The following is a 16,775-nucleotide window of genomic DNA, read 5'->3' as shown; positions in this document are numbered from 1 at the left end:
GTTTGCAAGCAAGATGAATGCTAGGGGCCAGAGCAGTAGTCCAGCGGGTAGGGCGTTGGCCTTGTACAGGTTTGGTCCCCAGCGTCCCATATGGTCCTCCCAGGCACCACCAGGAATGATCCCTGAGTACAGAACCAGAGGTAACCTACCTGAGCATCTCCAGATATGGCCCCCAAACAAAAGATGAGTGCTACAATTAGTGGATAAACAATTTGAGAATATAAGGTGTTTGTGTGGTTCCATCATCTCTCCCCTAAGATATTCATTGATCAATTATAAAGGAGAAAATAGTAATTTTAAAGTAGAGATCAGGGTTGGAGGAAAGCAAACGAGAAATGCAAGGAGGGATCTTGAGTAACAGGGCAGAATCACAGGTCAAGTTCAAATCAGGTTCGTTATTTAGCAATATTGTATCAAGTTACTGTCCTTGTTTTTTGATCATTTTGTACTGTGACTTTGTAAGATGTGAACTTTGGGGGAAATGGAAGGTGTTCGTGAACTCCGCTGTTTTTTGAAAAATTTCTGTAAGTCTAATATTATTTCAAAATAAAGGGTTTTCTTAAGTAGCCTGTTATTAACACAAGGTGTATTTGTTTCCCAGGACTGTGCTAAGTACTTCAAACTGAGTGACTTAAAATAACACGTGGTAGGGGGAGCAGAGAGGTAGAACAGCAGGTAGGGCTCTTGCCTTGCACACAGTAGTCCCAGGTTCGATCCCCCACATTGCATTTGGCCACCTGAGCACCGTCAGGAGTGATTCCTGAGTGCAGAGCCCAGAGTTACCCCTGAGCCCCACCAGGTGTGACCCAAAACAAAAAAACGAAACAAATAACATTAAATCACCCAGTTCTGGAGGCAGGAAGATTGAATCAGGTATTGGTGCCGAGCTGGAGGGGAGGTGCTTTGCTGCATCATCTTCATCCCGGCCCTCAGGGGCAGCCCTTCATGTCACCGGCTTGAAGCTCCAATACTTCGTCTCTGCCTGTCTTCACTTGATTCTCCCTATGCCTCTATATGACCTTTCCTCATCTCCCAATGATACGATTTCTATTTAATATCCACCCCAATCTCAGTATGGCGTCATCTTAACTCGTTAGTAATCTATGAAGACCCTACTTTTTTGTTCCCTTGTTTTGTTTTAGGGCCATACTCAGTGATGCTCAGGGCTTCCTCCTGGTTCTGCACTCAGAGGTCACTCCTGGTGAGGCTCAGAGAACCAAATGGGGTGCCTGGGATTGAACCTGGGTCAGCCACATGCAAGACAAACCCCTGCCCGCTATACTGTCAGTTAGGGCCCAACACCCATATTAATTAAGGTTTTATTCTGAGGTTTCAGGTGAACTTGATTTTTTAAAAAATAGATACTATACAACTCGAGAAAGACCCACAGCTTTCTGATTATAGCTTACGAGGTATGCCACTTCAAAGCGGTAGGCAAAGTAGGCTCTATTTTAGGAGGCCAGAGCAATAATAAGGTGGGTAGGTGCTTGCCTTGCATGTGACCAACCTGGGTTCAATCCCCAGCATCCCACATAGTCTTCCAAGCCTGCCAGGAGTGAGCCCTGAGCACCACTGGGTGTGGCCCAAAAATAAAAAAGAAAAGAAAAGTGGGGGAGGGGGGAGGCTCTTTTCAATAAGCAAGTCAAAAATCTGTGAATTAAAAAAAAATCGGGAGTTGGAGAGGTAGTACAGTGGGCAGAGCACTTGCTTCTCATCCAGCTGACCCAGGTTCAGTCCCTGGTGTCCCACCCCCCATCATGAATAAGCCCTGAGCACAGCTGTGCATGGCCTAAAAATAAACTTTACCTCATCATTTAAAAAAAATTAATTTCAGGAGCTGGAGCGATAGCACAGCGGGTAGGGCATTTGCCTTGCACACAGCTGACCCGGGTTCGATTCCCAGCATCCCATATGGTCCCCTGAGCACCACCAGGGTAATTCCTGAGTGCAGAGCCAAGAGTAACCCCTGTGCATTGCCGGGTGTGACCCCAAAAAAGGCTAAAAAAAATTAATTTCAGGTGTATCATAGACCTAAATGTGATAGGCAAAATAAATTGTTGACATCACATTCATAAGAGTATCTTTATGACCTCGGGATAAGCAAAAAAAAAAAATCCTAAATTTTACATTGGAATCATTGTTTATTTATTAAAATGTAACGTTATACAAATCAAAATAAAAAGCATTGTAGATCCTCTAACCAGACACAGAAGAACTAAGATTGGAGCTGGAGAGATGCAGGGAGCTCTCTTGCATGTGGCTCATCCAGGTTCAATCCCCGGCATCACATATTGTTCCCCAAGCCCTGCCAGGAATGACTCCCAAGCACAGTCAGGAGTAAGCCCTGAGCACCACCCTGTGTGGCCCAAAAACCAAACCAAAAGAAAATCTGAAATTAGAAAAAAAAATAATAAAGCTTATTTAAATTTAAAATCTGTGCATTTAAAGATGCCACTCACTAAAAGATGCCATTAAAAGAGCTGAAGCACGTGCTTTGCATGCAAGAGGCCCTGATTTGATCCCCAGCATCAGAGGGAACCCCAGCATTGAACCCCTAAGCACTGCCACATGTGACTCAAACACAAACAAACAAAAGAAGATACCATTAAAGAAATAAAAGGGCGCTGTAGAGTAAAAGAGACTTCATAGATATAGCAGAGGGCTTGCATCTGAAACACATAACTCTAATAAGAAAAATAGAGACAACTCTAGGGGCCAACCCCCCCCCCAACTGTGCTATATGCTCAGGTCCATTCTCAGCAAGGCTACACCCAGCTCTGTCGCATGATAAGACCCTACAATGGGAGGGTAGCTCAGAAGGCAGAGACAGGCACTCCCTGGCACAAGCTGATTAAAAATACAACTGGTAACTGAACGGATTAGAAACATCATTTGGGAAATACCAGAGCAATAGCACAGTGGGTAGGGCATTTGCCTTGCACGCGGCCAACCCAGGTTCAATTCCCAGCATCCCATATGGTCCCCCGAGCACCGCCAGGAGTAATTCCTAAGTGCAGAGCCAGGAGTAGCCCCTGTGCATCTCCAGGTGTGATCAGAACAAAACAAAAAGCCACAATGAGAAGCCACTGAACATCTATCAAATTTGCTACAAAATTTTAACTCACCCTACCAAGCCATGGCAGTGATGTGGAATAGAACATTTATACATACCGTAGAATTTGGTACAAACACTGGACCAGCAAATATAAGTCTAAAGGTCCATTAAAGAAGGCTGAGGAGAGACAGGTAGAGAGATAGAGGTTAAGGTCCTTGTCTTGCAACCAGTAGAGAACCCAGCACCACACATGGTCCCCTCAGCACTGCTAGGAGTGATCCCTGAGAGTAAGCTCAGAGCACCAGAGCACCATTGGGATGTGCCTTCTGCCCAGAACAGAGAGTCAGGGAGAGAGCTGAAAAGGCTGATGGACAAGCTTTGACTGTGGGAGGACCAAGAAAAGCCCCTGAATAGTGCTGGATGTGCATCCCTCCCTTCTCCCCAAAAAGGGAATGTGGAAGAATGATCAACTGTATAATAGCCTCTAACTGGAAGTAATCTAAATATTTGTCAAGAGTAAAATGGATGAATTGATTATTTTATATTCATATGATTGAGCAGTCAAAAAGAATTACTGCAGCATGGATGAATTTCAGTGACTTGAATTTACAAACTGCTGCTTGACCCAAATACAAAAGAGTGTTACAAAATTATCCATTTATAAGAAATTTTAGAACAACTGGCCTAGTTAATCAATATAATAGAATTCTGGAGAATGTGTATATCTTGGTAGTCAATATTGATTGAAAGTGTTTCAGGAGGCACTGGAAATGTTCTAAATATTGAACCGGCTAATACTGATATGTGTATTTATACTTATATTATTGGTTGCGTGTTTAACTGTTAAAGATGTGATTTTTCATTTAAATGTATTATTTTAAGTTTTGAAACAAGTTTACTATCAATATGAAAAAGACTTTTGTAATGAGATTGTATTTTAATATGATTTCACTAGGACTTACACTTAAGTCATATTTTCAGGACTCGGTCCCAGAGAGATATTAAAGCAGGTTGAATCTGTGCCTTGCCCTCAGCTGACCAGGGTTCAATTCCTGGCACCCCAAATGGTATCCCAAGTACCACCAGTAGGGGCTGAAGTGATAGCACAGCGGGTAGGACATTTGCCTTGCACACAGCCCACCCAGGTTTGATTCCCAGCATCCCATATGGTCCCTTGAACACCGCCAGGAGTAATTCCTGAGTGCAAAGCCAGGATTAACCCCCTGTGCATCACTGGGTGTGACCCAAAAAGCAAAAAAAAAAAAGTACCACCAGTATCCCTAAGTTTATAGCCAGGAGTAAGCTCTGAACACTGGCAGGTGTGGTCCAAAGACAAAACAAACAAGCCCTCAGAATTTACTGGGTGCTTTGTCATAATGTGGTAATAGATCATATCAGTGTATTCTAGGATAAAGACTCTGGGCTTTAAATCATAAATAGCAAAATTCAGCAATTTCAATTTTTCAAGTTGTTTGTATTAGGGAAATAGATTTCATGTTGTTTTTTTCTTTCTTTTAGGCTAAGACATCAAGCCCACAAAGAATTTTATGCCTATAAGCAGGTAAGAAATTTACTTTAGATTGACTTTGTTCGTATTTTTTAATCAAAAGTATGAGAATGGTTCATAATTTAAACTGGGATTGGATTTCTGTTTATTTCATATTTCACATGCCAATTTGTAGTTCAAAATAGATTTTCACTTTCAAGTATTTTTTTCTGTCTTGGAAGTAGTATTGCTCAACCTGGCGCTGGAGCAATAGTACAGCAGGTAGGGCGTTTGCAGCCGACCCTGGTTCAATCCCCGATATCCCATATGGTCCCCTGAGCATCACCAAGAGTTATTCCTGAATGTAGAGCCAGGAGTACACCGTTGAACACTGCCAGGTATGGCCCCCAAACAAAAATAAAAGTTAATGACATAGTGAGCCGGTTTTTTTGTTTGTTTGTTTGTTTTGGGGTTTTTGGGTTTTGGTTTTGTTTTTTTTTTCTTTTTAGGCCACACCCACCGATACTTAGGGGTTTCTCCAGGCTCTGCACTCAGGAATTACTCCTTGCGGGGAGTTGAACCAGGGTCAGCTGCATGCAAGGCAAACGCCCTACCTGCTATAGTATCGCTCCAGGCCCCTAGTGAGCTTTTAAAAAATGAAAGAAGGGACTGGGGATTTAGCCCAGTGATAGGAAGAATGCCTTCCATATGTGACACCTTGGGTTCAATCCCTGGCACCACATGAACAAACATCACTTCACTTAATCACTTAACTTCCCGTTAGTCGTCGATTTGCTCAAGCGGGCGCCAGTAACGTCTCCATTTGTCCCTGTCGCGTGCTAGTGTAGCCCAATGGCATCTGTTCACTCTGGGAACATGAAGAGCCTCAAACCGATCGTTCATGATCTTGACGAAGAAGTCTGACCATCTGGTAGGTTGGCGGCCACACGGTCTTTTGACATCCCGTGGAATCCAGTCGGTAACAGCTCTGGTCCAGCGGTCGTCTTTAAATCTCATTACGTGACCAGCCCATCTGATTTTTGACACCTTGGCAAACGAGACAGCGTCCCTGATTCTTGATCGACGATGGATGTCGGAACTCCGGATTCTTTCTCTCATTTGAGTGAAACGTGATATTCCAAGCATAGCTCTTTCAATTCTTCTTTGAAATCAATACACTGGCTCGGCTCTTCACATGCTACCTGTCTGAATGCAAGGTTCCATCCCAGTGGAAAACCAGCAGGACCGTACTACTGTTCAAGAAGGGAGACATCCATGACATTGGCAACTATCGCCCGATCTGCCTATTGTCTGTCATCTACAAGTTGTTCACTCGAGTCATCCTAAATAGGATTGGCAGAACACTAGATGAAGGACAACCATGCGAGCAAGCCAGGTTCCGCAAAGGATTCAGCACCATTGACCATATCCACACGATAACCAAACTCATTGAGGTTTCTCGGGAGTTCAAGATGCCGCTCTGTTTAACGTTCATTGATTTAAAGAAGGCCTTTGATTCTGTTGAGACAGAAGCGGTCATTGAAGCCCTAGCCAATCAGGGCATTCAAGCCCAATGCATCAAGATCCTCCGTGAGCTGTATTGCGGATTCACTACCAGGATCTCACCATTCTACAAAGAAGTGATCGTTGATGTCAAGAGAGGGGTTCGGCAGGGTGATACCATTTCACCGAAACACTTCAGTGCCACCTTCGAGAACATCATGCGACGGCTGGAATGGGAAGGAATGGGAGTGAAGATAGATGGTCGGCAACTACACCACCTCCGCTTTGCTGATGACATTGTTTTAATAACACCAAACATCAGCCAAGCGGCACAAATGCTGGCCAACTTTGACCGTGAGTGTGGAAAGGTAGGACTACAGCTGAATCTTACGAAGACAGTGTTTATGAGAAACAGCCTCATTCCTGATGCCCCATTCGCTCTCAACGGAACGACCATCTCCGAATGCAACAGCTATGTGTACCTAGGTCGAGAAGTCAACATGACAAGTGACCTGGCACCCAAGCTGCACAGGAGGAAGAGAGCGGCTTGGAACGCCTTCAAGAACGTCGAAGAAATAGCTAAGAGGACGAAGAACCTCCAGCTCCGGGCACATCTCTTTGATTCCACTGTTCTTCCTGCATTAACATACGCCTCAGAGACCTGGGCCCTATGCAAACAGGATGAGAACACTATTCAGGTCTCCCAAAGAAGAATGAACAAACATAAAAGGTGAAAATGACAGAGCTTTAAGCCATGTGAAAGAAAACAAATTTGATTCTTAAAATGTACTGAATTAGGGGTCCAGAACAATAGCCAAGCAGATTGGGCACTTGCCTTGCATATGGCCGATCAGTTGTACCCTGTGTGGTTCCCTGAGCATACCAGGAGTGATCCCTGAGCACAGAACCAGGAGTAAAATATTGTGCACAGCCAGGTATGCTCAAAGGCAAGATCTATCTATATAAAATAGATAGAAAGATATACACTCTGTTTATAGATATAAAAATACACTGTTATATATCTAAAAATACACCATTAGGATTGACGACTGCATTGCAAAGCAGTTAAGTCATTGCCTTGCGTGAGACTCAGGGTTAGGTCCCTGTCACTGCAAAAAAAAAATACATTCTGCATTAGAAATTTAGTATATACCTACATAACTTATAATATTTTTGTAAATCATCGATTTTTCAGCCAATGCTGTATATCCAGGCTCGTCAGAAAGTCGTATCCAGGCTCGTCAGAAAGTTAGCTTCATTTATTTCCCCTCCATGAGCGGTAGCACAGCAGTAGGGTGTTTGCCTTGTGCGCAACCAGCCTGGCCGAGCCGGGTTTGATTCTCCCACCCCTCTTGGAAAGCCCGACAAGCTACCAAGAGTATCTCGCCCGCACGGCAAAGCCTGGCAAGCTACCCGTGATGTATTCAATATGCCAGACACAGTAACAACAAGTCTCAAAATGGAGACATTACTGGGCCCACTCGAGCAAATTGATGAATAACGGGAGGACAGTGACAGTGATTAGCATTTATTCCAAGTGGGCAGTGCTCAGGGGCTACTCCTGGTTTGTGCTCAGGGGACAAAGTGGTGCAAGGGATCAAACTCTTGCCTCCTACAGGGCATGGGTTATATCTCACCCCGGAATTTAATATCAGAGATTCAAAATTTTGTTTCAGGAGAATGCTGCATTGTTGCTTAAATGTATTTATTTTTAATTTATTTATTTAAGTTTCTTTTGACTTTTTGGATCACTCCCGGTGATGCTGAGGGGTTATTCCTGGCTCTGCACTCAGGAACCACTCCTCGCTTTGCTCTGTGAACCATATGGGATGCTAAACATCGAACCTGGGTTGGCCACGTGCAAGGCACATGCCCTGCTTGCTGTACTCTCGCTCTGGCCTCAGAGTTGCTTACATTTAAAAAAAAATAAAAGAGAGAAAAATTGGGAAAGGCCAAGAAGATAGCTCAAAGGGCCAAGCGTGCATGCTCTGCACGAAGGAAGCCCAGGGTCAATCCTTGGCACTTCACAGTCCCCAGAGCACCTTTAGAATAAACCCTTGTGAGTCGCTTCTAAGCATTTCTCGCTTGCCTAGCCCAAAGAAACAACAAAAAGTTGATAAAATGTTCTGTCTCAGACAGTAAAAGAAATTCTCTGTATTACTATGAGAGAACATGAGCTATATCCTCAAATTAAAAATACATGAGTATAATGTGAAATTTTTTTATTGGATTTTTTTTATCTTAACAGGTTATATTGAAAGACAAAGTAAAAGAGCTGAATTTACATGAGGTAAGTTTATCTTTCCTTGGGTTTTTTCCTTTTTTTTTTTTTTCAGCACTGCTGATTGAATCCAGGACCTCTCACATGTCATTTTAATCCTTTTTTAATTTTTTTTTTTTGACCACACAAAGGTCACTCACCTGAGATGGTCCCAGGAATCAAACTGAGCTCCAGCATACAAAATTCCTTCACTGACCCTCTGGGCTCTCTCATCAGCCCCATAGTTTTTCATCATGTCTTGAACCATTTCCTGATAGTAGTATGCTTAAAGATCTTTAATTTCAGAAATTTTTAAAAAAGAGAGTTTAGGACTGAAGCAATAATACAGCAAGTTGGATACTTGCCTTGCCTGTGGCCAGCCCAGCCTTAACCCTGACACCCCAAGCCAGTGCCCAGTCATCTGTACTAGCTCTCTGGCCCATGTTCTGAATTTTTATTCTTCATTTTAGTGCCCTTGCTCATCTTTCCTTAGTTTTTGAAATGTGTTTGAGGCTGAGACTATAAAAGTTGCAGCATTGCTCCTAACAAATTGGAGCATTTCTCCTAGTAAGGAGCCTTATTGTTTTTTTTTTAGGGGGGGAGGGGAACTGGAGGGAGAGAGGGAGGTAGGGGGCACCCAGTTCTGTTAAGAGCTTACTACCAGCTCTGACCTCAACCCCTTTTTCTTGAGCGTAAAATCAGAGAGTCCTGAGAAATACAGGGAACTGAGACTTCCGGCAAGGTAGGATTCCAGAAATCGTGACATCTCCTCGTCTCCCCCTGCCTCTTGCGTAATGATTTCTGTCCCTGGCTCAGGCAGGGGAAGACGGAGCGAGCAGCTGCAGGCTTCCATCTGTGCCCCTCGGTGAGTCCCGTGGGATGGCACACATCAGCCATTCTGGGACTGCTGCCCACCTCTGCTGCAGTGAGAGGCAGAGAACCATATGCGCATCTCTGCTAGTGCCCCAGAGATATCTCAGAGAGTTAACTGTTATTTTTAAATAAAATACAGTTTATGCACTTGGGGGGGGGGGTGTTTGTTTGTTTTGGAATCCCACACCCTGTGATGCCCAGGGGTTATTCGTGGCTCTGTGCTCAGAAGTGATACCTTGATGGTTCAGGAGCCCTTATGCCATTCTGGGAATCCAAACCAGGGTTGGCAGGATGCCAGGCAAGCATCTTAACCCCTGTACTATCTCTCTGGCCCCTAAAACAGCGTTTTTACAGGTGATCCTCCATACCACATCTGAAGAAATATTTTGAGGTTTTCTCAACAAGTAATCTTTGAATCCCAGTCATACGCTCACTTTTCTAGAGTTTGATCAGATAAGACTGGCACATCTCATGAAAATAGAAAGGCTAGGGGCCAGAGAAAGAGTACAGCGGGTAGGGAGCTTGCCTTGCATATGGCTGATCTCAGTTCATCCCCAGCATCCCATACGGTCCCCCAAGTACCAACAGGAGTGATTCCTGAGTGCAGGGCCAGGAGAAACCCCTGAGCATCGCCATGTGTGGCCCGAAAACAAAAAAGCAGTCAGAAGGCCAAGGATCTCGTGGCCTCTGTGGTTCCATCTGAAATCAAAGTGTTGGTCTAATATTGATGTGGCCAGAAAATCTGCTGGTGTCAGTCTTCTTCTCAGTAAAGGGAGCGTGACCTAACTGGAGTTATTTCTTTGCCTATCCCTAAGTTTTTTTTTCTTCTCCCCCTTTCCCCTTCCAGAGATTCATTCCTTGAGCTTTTGCAATAGAGACTATAGAGGAGAAGAATCCCTTAGGCGAAGACTGTGGGGATCTAAATAAACAGTCTTGCAGCTACAGTGCCTGAAAATAGATGGTGAAAATCTCCTGGGCAGGTGGGTTGGTTGGTTTGCCATGGCACCAACCATGATGAGGCGGCGTGGGTCCCAGTCCTGTTTCCTTCCGGCAGTACAAGTGCCGTGTCCACACGGCGCCAGGGTAGAGAAGGCAGCCCAGACCGCCGCCACCAGAGAAAGCCACGTCTGCCTGCTGTGGATTCGTCAGATATGCATACCCTTGTAGGGCCCTAAACCCACATCCATGGTTCAGTGTCCTGACCAGCCATGAGGCTTCCAAATGGAATTTATCCCAGGAATGCAAGGCTGGTTCCTCAGAGGGACCACCATTCATTCATATGTGCACCCTATTCATAGGAAAATAAGAATGAAAGATCCTTCATGGTCCTAATAGGCACAGCAAAGGCAATTGACAGAAGTCAATCTTCTTTCATGACGAAGACACTTACAAATGGCTCTCAGCAGATGAAAGGGTAAATAAGATGTGTATGTCCCTGCAACACGTTTACACTATTTAGCCACAAAAATAAACAAAGGCCAGAGAGATAGTACAGCAGGTCAGGCATTTGTCTTGCACACGGCCAACCCGGGGTTTGATCCCCAGCACCCCATACATCCCCTGAGCCCACAGGAGTGATCCCTGAGCTCAAAGCCAGGAGTAAATTCAGAGAACCACTGGGTGTGACCCCCGCAAAAATGAACGAAGCACTGTTCGTATTGCAGCATGAGTGAACCCAGAGGAACCTGGGATTTAGGGGGCTAAATCCCTGTTCACCTTCTCTCTTCAGCATGACAGAAGACAGACTTGTTGGCTGCTCCAAATTCCATGATTCCATTCTAGTCTGGAAATAACCCATCTCGAGTGATTCCATTCTAGATGGATTAGATGAGAATGACTCATCCATCAAGACAGAATTAGTGGTTCTGAGGACTGGGAGCAGTGACTACTGAGGGATCTGGACTTTGGGTGCTAAAAAATGTTCTAAGACAGCAGTAATGGTTGCACAGCTTTGCAAATGCACCAAAAATTGACAAATTATGCACATCTGAAGGCGGGGTGACTATTAAGGTTTAGAGATACATAGATTATTTCATTTTCAAAATGGGATGAATGTCATTCATCTGTGATATTTGTGTCCATTGATATACTAGACAGGGACCGGAGAGATGTACAGGGGTTAAGGCACTTGTCTTGAATATGGCCAATCCTGGTTCTATTTCCAGTACTGCAAAGGGCCCCCCAAGTACTGCAGAAGTGATCCCTGAGCATTGCCAGGTGTGGCCCCATCCCTCACTACTGCCCAAAATTAAAAATAAAAGAATCCTAGAAAGTAAGGTTCGTTTGCAAAATATGTACTATAAAGTTGCAAACTGAATTTAACCCTTGAGGGGCCTTCTCAGTCAAACCTAAGATTTCTCTCTTCACAGTTGCCCTTGGCTTTTGGTCACTGTTAGCATCGAACATGTCTGAGATTATGTTACAGAGCTGCTTTTTCACAGGGCTGTTGTTTTAGAATGTGTTCCAGGATAACCTAGTGTCCCGTCAGGGGCATTCACTGTAAGTCTGCTTTGAAAAGGCTGTAGAGCTAATGTCGGATCCTAGGGGGGAAAAAAAACAAACAGAATGAGTGACTTGTCCAACTTCTTGCCCTTTGTTAGGATTCACACCAGATTCCTAGAGCCGGAGCTATCAGCCATGAGTTCAGAGAGAAGCTAAGCGTTTAAGGGTCTGTCCACATACTCCAAGAGGGAGGCATATTTGCAGTTGGGATGATGAGGCTAGAAAAACTGAGCCCCAAAGCTGGAACTACTAGTTTCTCATCTTAACCCACCGCCTCTTTTCAGCTGGGCTTGCAAACACAGACATTGTAGGTCGGCCAGCCGTATAACCTCAGCCCTCAACACCCGCCCTGGGGTGCTGGAGTGATGGCACAGCAGGTAGGGCATTTGCCTTGCATGCGGCCAACCTGGGTTCTATTCCCAGCATCCCATATGGTTCCCCAAGCACCACCAGGAGTAATTCCTGAGTGCCTGAGCCAGGAGTAACCCCTGTGCATTGCCAGGTGTGACCCAAAAACAAACAAAAACAAACCACCCGCCCTGGGCTGTGATGGGTTGGGCAGGTGCTGGCCCTGCTTCAGAGATGAAGGAACAGAGCTGAGTCCTCACCATGGCAGAGGTCACACAGAGGTTACGCTGGAGGGTGTCAGCGCCCAGGCTGCCGACCCCCCGTGCCTTCTCCCTGCTCTTCCTGTCTCAGCAGTGGTGCCAAATCTGATAAGAGGGTACCATCATTCTCCTTGTGAAGATCCCGTCTGCTATTCACATGGGCTCCCAGGAGAACACTGGGAGGCTAGTATTCACTGCCATCAAGAGCCACATACCCTACTAGGTCATGTTACGTAAACCTGAGACCGGGTAACATGTTACAGGTTAAGAAAACTGTAAAAGGGCCAGAGTGCTAGTACAGGGGTAAGCCATTTGCCTTGCACACTGCTGACCCAGTCCCGATCCCTGGCAATCTCTATGATCCCAGCAAGCACCTCCAGGAGTAATTCCTGAATGCAGAGTCAAAAGTAATCCCTGCATATCACCAGGTATAATCCACACCCTCCTCCCCCCCACTCAAAAAAAGAACACCTGTAATAGGCTGGCTGAGCACTGTAGCAAGGAGTCATCATCATATACCCAGAGAGACAGTGCAAGGGGTAAGGCCCTTGCCTTGCCAGCAGTTTGCTTGGTTGAATCCCTGTCCCCACAGGGAGTGATCCCTGAGTACCAGCAGGTGTAGCCCAAATACCCCAGGCCCCCGAAATCTCTTTTTTAAAAATATCATCTTAAGTGATGATTTGATCCAGGATTCCTCGGTGGGCCTGGAAACAAGCAGGAAGTTCAGCCGCAGGCAGGAAAGGGAAGTGGCACAGCAGCACTGACTCAGCCTCCAGCCCAGCCACTCACCCACTGACGGCCCCACTTCCCGCTCCGCACTCTGTAAAGGGGGTAAATGCAATAGGGCCTGGAAGTCATGACTGTAACTCAGCCTTCCGTGTACAGCAGTGCCCTCTCTTCATGAAGTGACACCAGAGCACCTGTCCTAAGCAAGGCCGACCATCTGCACACTTTCCTAAGGGTAACATTGGCAGCTTGTGAATAACTGGTTTTGACTTTGGGTCACACCCGACAATGCTTGGGCTTACACCCGGCTCTGCACTCAGGGATCACTCCTGGAGGTGCTCCGGGGACCATGAGGGATGCTGGAGATCGAACCCAGCTCAGCCACATTCATGGCAAGTGCCTTATTGAGTTCCCCCCAACACCCTTAGAATTACTTTTTATGTGACAGGAACAGCCACCTACTGAAGGCCCCTGTGTTGATGAGAGGCCCCGGGGAATTAGAAGCGGCCTCTGCGGACTGTGCCGTGTGCTCCTTTCCCCACTTTGGTGGAAGAGCGATGGGAGTGCTCCCCCCTCGGCTTTTAAGCCGCTGGGGACAGGCTGCAGCGAGGCAGAGGCCAGGGGACCCTGGGGACCTCTTCCGGGTCCCACAGAGCTCTGGGCCACGGGGCCTGAGGCTTCCTTGGTGGCCTGGGAAGGTTGGTCACGGGCCCTGGCCTCACCGGTGGGTTTGCCTTGCAGCTCTGCGCGGTGTGTCTGGAAGACTTCAAGCCTCGCGATGAGCTGGGGATCTGCCCGTGTAAGCATGCCTTCCACAGAAAGTGAGTACCGACGGGGCATTGCCAGGCAGGCCAGGTGACTTCACCCTGGGTCAAGAGTGTGGCGAGCAGGAAGCACCCACGGGCAGGGGGAGGGGGACATGCTGTCCAGAGGAATCCAGGTGACAGACCGTGACACCCACAGCAGGACTTGAGCTGGAGAGCACGGCCAGCCTCGGAGCCCAAGCAGGTCTCTTTAACTGGAACTTTCCGATGAGAGCGTCCACCTCCAAAGAAACTTGTAATGGAAACCAGAGTTCTGATCTTCTCGGTCCTGAGCCACTCACTCTCAGCCCCGTGCTCCCGGGACCCTGTGGTGCCAGGGATTGAACCCAGGCCTCCTGTCTGTGAAGAACATGCTCAGTCTGTCGCGCTGCCTCTCCCAACCCCACTGTAGTTATTTCTTATTGTCATTATTCGAGGGCCATGCCCGGTGATGCTGAGAGGTCACTCCTGGCAGGTTCAGGGGACCATAGAGGTTGCTGGGAATCTAACCCTGGCTGGCTGCACGCAGAGCAAGCATCCTCCCTGCTGTACTAAGGCCCCTACTTACTTTAAATCAAAAGAAGTGAAGCCTGCCTGTGGGGTCCTAAGGAAAAGTGCCTGACCCTCTCCCCAGACTGTCAGGTGCTCCCTCCTTTTGCAACTTTGTATTTGCCTTAGAAAAAAAAATTTTTTTTTCTGGGCCTGATCCATTGTACAAGGGGTAAGGGCACTTGCCTTGGGCATGGCTAACCCAGGTTCCATCCTCAGCATCCCATATGGTCCCCCAAGCCCTGCCAAGATTGATTCCTGAGTGCAAAACCAGGAGTAACCTTTTAACACTGCTGGGGATGACCCAGAAAAAAAAAAAAAAAGAAAGAAAGAAAGAAAAGAGAAAAAGGAAGAAAATGTTTTTTTCTCCAACTGTGGTGTTTCATTCCCTGAGAGCCAGGGGCTCCTGCAGGTAGTGCTCTTTTGGCTTCTTCCTGTCCTCTTTGGAGTGGGTGCTCCCACCCTAAAGGGAATCACAGCCTACCTGACCTGTAGTAGCCATGGATGCCATGGCGGGGGTGGGGGGTTCTGTTTGTTTGCCTAAAGATTTGGGTGGGCAGCTGGAGTGATTGCACAAGCAGGTAGGGCGTTTGCCTTGCATGCAGCCGACCGGGTTCGATTCCCAGCATTTCATACGGTTCCAGGAGTAATTCCTGATCAGGTGCAGAGCCAGGAATAATCCCTGTGCATCACTGGGTGCGACCCAAAATAGCAAAAAATAATAAAATAAATAAATAAGGATTTGGGTGGGGGAACCACCCCCTGCGGTACTCAGGGCTCACTCCTGGCAGGGCTTGGGAAACCTTATGTGGTGCCAGGGATGGAACCCTGAACTGACCACGTGCACGGCAAGTGCCCTACCCACTATCACTCCAGCCCCTACCGGAGATTTAAGGGGAAGCGGGATGCTGGGTGAATTGTTTTCTGAAAGGGGGCCTATGGGCCAGGTAAGTTGAGGCTCCTCCGCCCAGAGAGGAAGTGTACCCTCCCTGCTGCGCTGCGTGGGCTGACTCTCGCCCCCCCTCCCCCTCCCCTCCTGCGCTGTCTCCTTCTGCAGGTGCCTTATTAAGTGGCTGGAGGTGCGGAAAGTGTGTCCACTCTGCAACATGCCGGTGCTGCAGCTGGCTGCGCTGCACAGTAAGCAGGATCGCGGGCCCCCACAGGGGCCACTGCCCGGGGCTGAGAACATTGTATAGCGTGGCACAGCACCCAGCCAGGGCGGGGCTGCCACCACCCGGAGCCGGGAGGAACACAGGCGGTCTCTCCATTGGCTGCTCTACCCGCGGGCACCAGCTGCCACTTCCTTTGCCTCATGAAGAACTCTTGGGCCCGCGAAGCTGGGCACCCTGACTTCTGGGTCTTGGGACAACCAAAGCACTCTGACACTACCCCAATGCCAAGCGAACAGGAGCTGAGAAGCCTTTGGGTTTGGTTCGGGAAACTTCCTGAGGGTCTTTGCTGAAACTCCATTACCCTCCGTCTCCCAGACACTTTTCTCCATGTCAAGGTGACTCTTTAGCCAGCAGCAGGGACGAGAAACACAAGTGCTAGAGAAGGGAGCTGGGGCAGACCTGGGCCTCCCCCACCGCCACCCAACTCCTGACTCACCCCCCCACCCCTGGGCTTCTCCGCAGCGCTGCCTGCCTTTGCCCGGCCTGGGCTGAAGCACGGCCTGGGCTGAAGTAAGACCAGCCGCCAGCGCCTGGGGAGTTGGTGCCAGCAAATATTTTCACATTATGTTCCTTCGATAAGGACATCTGGGAACCCGGGGAGGGAGGGGTGGCTGAGACAAAGCCGTGCCCCTCACCCCCCAATCTCCCTCAGGCCACACCACTTAGCACATCATCTGAGATGGAAAAGCCTGCCCAGAGCCCATTACCCTTGCTCCTCTCCGATTCTCCCTGCCCAGAGAGCCCCAAAAGTGGGCTGTGAGCCCAGGTTGCCCGTGTGACCCAGAGGGTCCCAGGGGGCTGCCCACACCCCTCAGATGCGATGTAGCATGGTTCTAGCGTAGCTGCCAGACACCCCCCCCCACGCCTCCGTCAATCCCGTGAGGGGTCCGAGAGAGAGAGAGAGAGAGAGAGAGAGAGAGAGGGGAGCATCTCTGAGAGTGACTGAGCCTCTCGTCACCACGGAGACACGAAGAGGGGTGCTGACCCCTGGCCTCTCCTCCCAGTCCCGTTCTCTGCTTGAAAGAAAAGGCCTGTCACCCACTTCTGAACAATCTGACGCAGCCCAAATCAGGCGGGCCCCTGTGTCATTGTGAAGCCGGGATCCACGTGTAAATAGTGCGGGCGGCTCCCACGGGGTCAAGCGCTCGCCCCCATGCCGTGGGCCTCCGTGTTCGGACCTGTGAGAAGCAGCGATCGCGAGTGTCTTTTATCGGAGCAAAGTGCATGCTGCCCTTTGT

The 16,775-nt window shown here is 47.9% G+C and overlaps 1 protein-coding gene across 1 annotated transcript in view; it reads left to right on the top strand.

The window, feature by feature from the left end:
- The window catches only part of RNF24 (ring finger protein 24), an 85,134-nt gene extending 69,533 nt beyond the window's left edge, over nucleotides 1-15,601 (top strand). Inside the window, exons 3-6 of the mRNA XM_056121212.1 lie at nucleotides 4,574-4,616; nucleotides 8,293-8,334; nucleotides 13,755-13,834; nucleotides 15,423-15,601. Coding sequence (XP_055977187.1) covers nucleotides 4,574-4,616; nucleotides 8,293-8,334; nucleotides 13,755-13,834; nucleotides 15,423-15,561 — 304 coding nt within the window. The 3' untranslated portion in view covers nucleotides 15,562-15,601. The remainder of the gene's footprint in view (nucleotides 1-4,573; nucleotides 4,617-8,292; nucleotides 8,335-13,754; nucleotides 13,835-15,422) is intronic.
- Nucleotides 15,602-16,775: the final 1,174 nt, after the last annotated feature.

The sequence above is a fragment of the Sorex fumeus genome, unplaced genomic scaffold (genome assembly GCF_029834395.1).
Source record: "Sorex fumeus unplaced genomic scaffold, SorFum_2.1 ptg000044l, whole genome shotgun sequence".
In the NCBI taxonomy this organism is placed as follows: domain Eukaryota; kingdom Metazoa; phylum Chordata; class Mammalia; order Eulipotyphla; family Soricidae; genus Sorex; species Sorex fumeus.
This window is presented reverse-complemented; position numbering and strand designations above follow the sequence as displayed.